This window comes from Sceloporus occidentalis, unplaced genomic scaffold (assembly GCF_023333645.1).
Source record: "Sceloporus occidentalis isolate IW3139 unplaced genomic scaffold, rSceOcc1.0.p SCAF_123, whole genome shotgun sequence".
NCBI lineage: Eukaryota > Metazoa > Chordata > Lepidosauria > Squamata > Phrynosomatidae > Sceloporus > Sceloporus occidentalis.
Window position 1 is genome coordinate 676342 of NW_028317103.1, and position 6159 is coordinate 682500.

Genomic DNA, 6159 nt, shown 5'->3' on the forward strand with positions numbered 1-6159 from the left:
TCCGAAGCCTATTGACTTTTTTTTTTTATTGTCCATGTAAATGGTTAAATAAACACAATTTAATATAAAAGTTCTCCATGTTTGGCAGAATTAATGTATACCTACATTATGAGACTACTTCATGCATATTTTATGGTGGAGAAATTATCTAGTTACATATAATTGGACCTAGTCCCATCTTGTGTTCCTTTAAAATAACATAGCTTGTTTATGAAATTGTTGGTCTCCAAGTAAAAGTAATGGGTTCTCTTTTTTTAAACGTTTGAATAAAATTAATTTATATATTTTTGTTTTGTTTAGGTTCTGGATTCAACTGCACTCAGTTTTAGCACTCGTGTAAAGTGGTTTGCAATATGCTTTGCTTGCGGAGTTGGGTTTTCTATTCTTGTAAGTATTTTTTACGCTTTGTTTAAAATGTGCCTGCTAGGCATAAGAGTGCTGCCATTTTTTAAAATTTGAAATAGAGGACACCATCCTACAGCTCAGTCCAAATAGGGAGGTCCAGAAGTCTTTTCTTTGCAAAGATTTTGGCCAAACTGGATCTCGCATAAAGTTGATTGACTACAATCAAATTAGACACCCCTATAATAATACCTGGCTACAAACAGAAATTATTAGGGCTGCTCTATAAGCTTTGCACCTAACTTCCTAGATCTTTGACTGCCATTTTCAAGTATTATGCAGTTAATACCGTGTCTACTTTCTCAGTACCATACTAGCAATCCTATTGTGTTTTATTCACTTTTAATTATGAGGAACTAATTGTGTACACTTAATGGTACTAATTATGGGTTTCTTACCACTGCCTTATAGTTCACTTTTGCCTATTTTGCTTTGTATTGCACTATAATAATCTATTTGGCTGGAATCTCCTTGAACCGATTAGTGATCTGATTTAATTGGACGTCTGTTTCCTTAAATTGATTTAGTGTCTTATCAAAGATACAGCCATCTGGAACAAAGCAAAACTTTATAGCATGGACTTAATAGCTACGTATGTTTAAGCAGATCTGCTCATTTACAATAGTAGTGTACAAAGACAGCAACATCTTGATTTTTCACATATTACTTGATTTCCTTTCCCCACCTTTGACAACTTGGTGTTAAGGCAGACCAGCAACAGCAAAAACGAGCCCCCACAAGCCCTTAGATGACTTCTGTAGGCATGGAAGCCTGCAGCAGTCATCAGAGACCCCCCCCGAGGCAGCTTCAGGGACATGGGAGAGAGGGTTCTTCGGTCTCCACATGAGTGTGGAGACCAGCCCCAACCCTCACCCGCTGCCCGATCGCTCCATGAGAGCGACAGTGTAGTGTTAACCCCTTCAATGCCACAATTGTGTATGACACATTCGTGGCATTGCAAGGGTTAACATTTGTCCCCACAAGCTTGTGGGGACTAGATATCAGTCAATGCTGTGGTCCAATGGAACATCGGCATTGAAAGAGTTAATTTTTTTTTAAAAAACCCCCCAAAAAACAGCACTGACCTCAAAGTCCAGGGTGCTTCCAGGTCAAACGCTGTGAGTTTAGTATTGGGCTGATGGTGATCAGATCACTCCTAACCAACTGTTAGTTTAAAAAAAAAAAAAATCCTGGCTCCTAACTTTTTTAGCTGGCGCCTAGATTCACAACAAATTTGTCAAGCCCTGTCCTAAGGCTTGCTGACTCTTCGTGTACCAGATCCTGGCTATCGTTTGTTATTGATTAGTAGCGGTTGCGTTGCCTGCATCCCGGACTCCACCTGCATTTTCAGGCGTCATCCTCTGCTGCCTTACATAATAACTGAGCCTATGTAAGGTGGCGGAGGATAACGGGGTCTGGTACACGGAGAGTTAGCAAGCCTTAGGAATAGCCGGGGTCTGCTACACGAAGAATCGGCAAGGAAAACGGGCTGACGTCACTCGCACGCGTTCTCCGCTGTCTGTGTCGGGGAACGTATAAAGTTTGGTGAGAGCACGCGCGCCCAGAAGAGACCATGCGGGCAGAGGGGGAGGGAGCAGCGGACGAGACGTGGGACCTTTTTTCTCAGAGAGAGCTGATATTTGGGTGGCTGTGTTGGGGATTCCTGCGGGGATCCTGACACCTGAGCAGGGTGGAGAGGCCTGCCATCAACGGCATCAAGGAGTACAGGAGTACTTCTCGGGAGCGTGGGAATGAGACTGCTTGCAGAACGCAGAGTCGACAGTTAACCGCAGCTTCGGAATCCAGGAAAGCCTCTGTGAAAATTGACCCCGTAGACAGGACAGATGAACAGGAACAATCATATGAGTGACAGGGGTATCAGAGGACAATCTTAACACCTAAGGTAATAAGGTTTAATAGCAATGAAAACATTAAATTAAGATCCCTCATATGACTGCTTGTTATCATGGGTAAAAAAAGGGGCCATCTAATCTAATGTAACATTATAATAATCTAACATTATAAGGCCAGCTTTGTGGGGGGAAAACTTGATCCCTGTTAACCTGAAGGCATCGGTGATGGTGATGTCATCCCCATTTAAAATAAAAAACAAAACAAAAAACAAGTTAACATTGAATTGGGTATGCATAAATATATTGTCCTGAAAAAAATACAATGTATAGGTTTCTCTTTTAAAAAGTGTAAGCTGCAAATAGGATTGTCACCTAAATGTAACCCTAGGTGTGTGTGTGTGTGTGTGTGTGTGTGTGTGTGTGTGTGTGTGCGCGCGCGCGCGCGCGCGCATGTATATTTATATATGTGTGTGTGTGTGTGTATATGTGTGTATATATATAATGTGTGTGTGTGTGTATATATATAATGTGTGTGTGTATATAACAGATAAGGCATTTGTTGGAAAACTGCATTATATTTGCACTGTTGACTTGTCAAGTAGATTTTGTCTATTCTGAAGCTAAAGTTGGAGGGATAGTTTTATAGGCGTTGCCTTTTCAACTCACAGCCATCACTACATGCATGGTGAGTAGTCCACTTTGTAAAGGTCCAACCTCAGTAGGCGGCTTCTACGAAATGATTTTGGATGAGGGTCACTGATTAAACTATGAATTATACCAGATCATCTCAGACCTTCTTGCTAGGTGTACCTACCCGGAATGGACCTTCATTGTGCATGCCAACTCCCGCTTTAGTGTATAAGCCCTATTATTGTCGGCTTGAAAACTCTCAGACACCAAATATTCAAAGCTGATTTTTTTTCTGTCCATTCGGTGGTGTTGCAAGAATCGTGTTTTATATTAACTTGACTCTCTGTTTATAAAATAGGGCAGTGTACTGCTTTGGGTTCCAAATGGATCTAAGCTGTTTGCAGTATTCTACACTCTAGGAAATATTGCTGCTCTGTGCAGGTAAGTAAGAATCTGAACTTGATTGTAAACTGTATATTTGAAAGCTAGAACTAGTTTAACCCCTTTATGACAGGTCACACAGAAAAACATCCTGTTGACGACAATTGACAATTCTCCCAGATAGTGTTGCTGTAATGGCTTAATGTCAATGCCGAAACCTGCTTTTTTCCAAGATATACAAATTAAGATACCTTAGTCTTCCCTGATATCATTTATCCTACAAGCCATTTACCATTTAGGCATCCATCCTTGGAACTCTCTCCAATATGTAAATATCCATATGAAGATGATCTTTTTATCCTTTGCAAATCTAGGTGATGTCTAATTTTTTATTTATAGTTTTTTTTTTTGCCTTGGAGATTAATCAATTATATCTGATAAATATCTAAAAGCTCTGCTGATTGGTCAGAGGGAACTTCCATAAGACCCTAATAATGGTTTGATAAAAAATAGAAAATCGGATATAGATGTCCCTATAAGGAGTAAAACGGCTATCTCAGCCATATAAATAATTTGGAGTTATCTCATTATAAAGAAGGGAAGGGCTAAAAGATAAATGAACCCTGACCATTCCTTCAGAAAAGAAGGAGAAAGGGTGCCCGTGAAAAGTACACTGCTGGTGAGATATCCCTTAAGGAGCCCTAATCAAAGAAATGGGAAACGGCTGACTAAAAAGAACCATCCCACATTAACCCATTAACGACCAATGACGTGCCAGGCATGTCACGGGAAAAAAAGGTCAGGTTAACGCCAGATGACGTGCCTGCCACATTATGGTATTAACCCCTTGATGACAATTACCGGTCTCTGGCCCCTCCCCGGGGCGTCAACATCCCCCATACTTTTTATGGCCACACATCTAATTTCCAATTAGAAAAATGCACACGTACCAAATGTGGCCTTTTAGTTCCCCCAAAAAATGACAAACCCATGCATGTGGGGTATCACTGTACTCAGGAGATGTTGCTGAACACATATTGGGGTGTCGTATGACAGCGGCATATACCAGGAGCTGTAAATTCATACATAAAGTAGGTGTGTGTGGGAAAAATACACACACAAAAATACTACTGCAAACTTTGAAAAAATGCTGGTGGTGAAATGTGTGCATGCAAAGAGTTAAAATACTAGCATTTGAAATACCCTGGGGTTTCTAGTTTTCAAAAATATATGGCTTTATTGGGCACACTGAAATGGCCCGGCTCAAAGATGTACCAAATAGGGCATGGGCAGTGGATCCCCGAATGCCAAAGTTCAACATTGAAAAATGTGCATGCCCCAAATGTGGCCCTTTTGCCCCCAAACAGCCAGGCAAAATCATTCATGTGAGGTATCGCTGTACTCAGGAGATGTTGCTAAACACATATTGGGGTGTTTTATGATAGTGACATACACCAGAACCTGTTTATTCATACCTGAAGTAAAATGTGTGTGAAAAAACAAATGCAAAAAAAATTACTACCATCAAGTTTGTCAAAGGCTGATGGTAGAATAAGTGCTTGGAAAGGGTTAAAATACTAGCATTTGGAATACCCTGGGCTGTCTAGTTTTCAAAAATATATGACTTGATGGGGTAAATTGCATTGGCCGGGTTCAAAGATACACGAAATGGCACATGGGGGAAAGAATTACCAGATTTGGAAAAAATGGCTTTGAAATAGCAAAACGCTACCTGTACTTATTGCTCCATAACGTGCAGAAAAAAGCAAAAAAACATAAAAACATTGGGTATTTCTAAACTCAGGACAAATAGTAGAATCTATTTAGCAGGTTTTTTTATTACCTTTTTATAGATGAGTAAAAGATTTTTCAACATATTTTATACTTTTTTTAATAATAATATGATACAATCAAAACAATGTCATCTAAAGAAAGCCCTTCTTGTCCTGAAAAAAACAATATCTAATGTGTGTGGGTTCAGTAAACGGCCATTGTCACGAAGGGTACAAAAAGTAAAATCAGCCTTTGTCACGAAGGGGTTAAATAAGCTTTGGAAGCAATCAAAGGTCGCTTTCTTCGCATAAATGGTGTTGTTTAAACAGGGATGTTGAGGCTCTGGCCACTTCATTAGGTACACCTGTTCAATTGCTTGTTAACACAAATAGATAATCAGCCAATCACAAGGCATGTAGGTCAAGACAACTTGCTGAAGTTCAAACCAAGCTTTAGAATGGGGAAGAAAGAGGATATAAGTAAATTTGAACGTGGCATGGTTGCCAGGCAGGCTGGTCGGAAACTGCTGATCTACTGGGGTTTTCTCACACCACCATCTCTAGGGTTTATAGAGGATGGTCTGAAAAAGAGAAAATATCCAGTGAGCGGCAGTCATGTGGACAAAAATGCCTTATTGATGTCAGAGAAGAATGGGCAGACTGGTTTAACCCCTTCAGTCCCAGGGGTTTTTGGTACCTCAAAGCCTGGAGCAATTTTGCCATTTTTGCGCTATGTCGGTTCAGCGATGATTCTCTTTTCCTGTGAATAGTGTACCCATATAAACTATATATTGTTTTTTCAAGGAGAGATAGAGCTTTCTTTTGATACCATAGTTGGATGATTAGCTGAAAATTTAGAATTAGAAATTTAGTAAAAACTGGCAAAAATTAGAAAAAAAAAATCTAAGTTTTTTTTCATTTTCCCTCTGAATCCTCACAAAATTAGGTAAAGAGACAGAAAATTCCATCCAGATTTATCAATTGAGGTGTCCTGATTTCAGAAATACCTAATTTATTTAGATTTTCCATATTTTCCCAGCACATACATACTATAAGGTGTACATTACTTTATACAAAGCCGTTACAGTTTTACATTAGGTATGATGGGACTGCAACTCTAA

General features: G+C 39.6%; 1 protein-coding gene across 1 annotated transcript in view; it reads left to right on the forward strand.

Annotated features, from left to right (window-relative positions):
* Window positions 1–6159, forward strand: part of LOC149282082 (vesicle transport protein SFT2A-like) — an 84634-nt gene that overhangs the window by 7316 nt on the left and 71159 nt on the right. The window contains exons 2-3 of the mRNA XM_089498621.1: window positions 301–387; window positions 3244–3326. Of these exons, the coding sequence (XP_089354747.1) occupies window positions 301–387; window positions 3244–3326 (170 nt within the window). The remainder of the gene's footprint in view (window positions 1–300; window positions 388–3243; window positions 3327–6159) is intronic.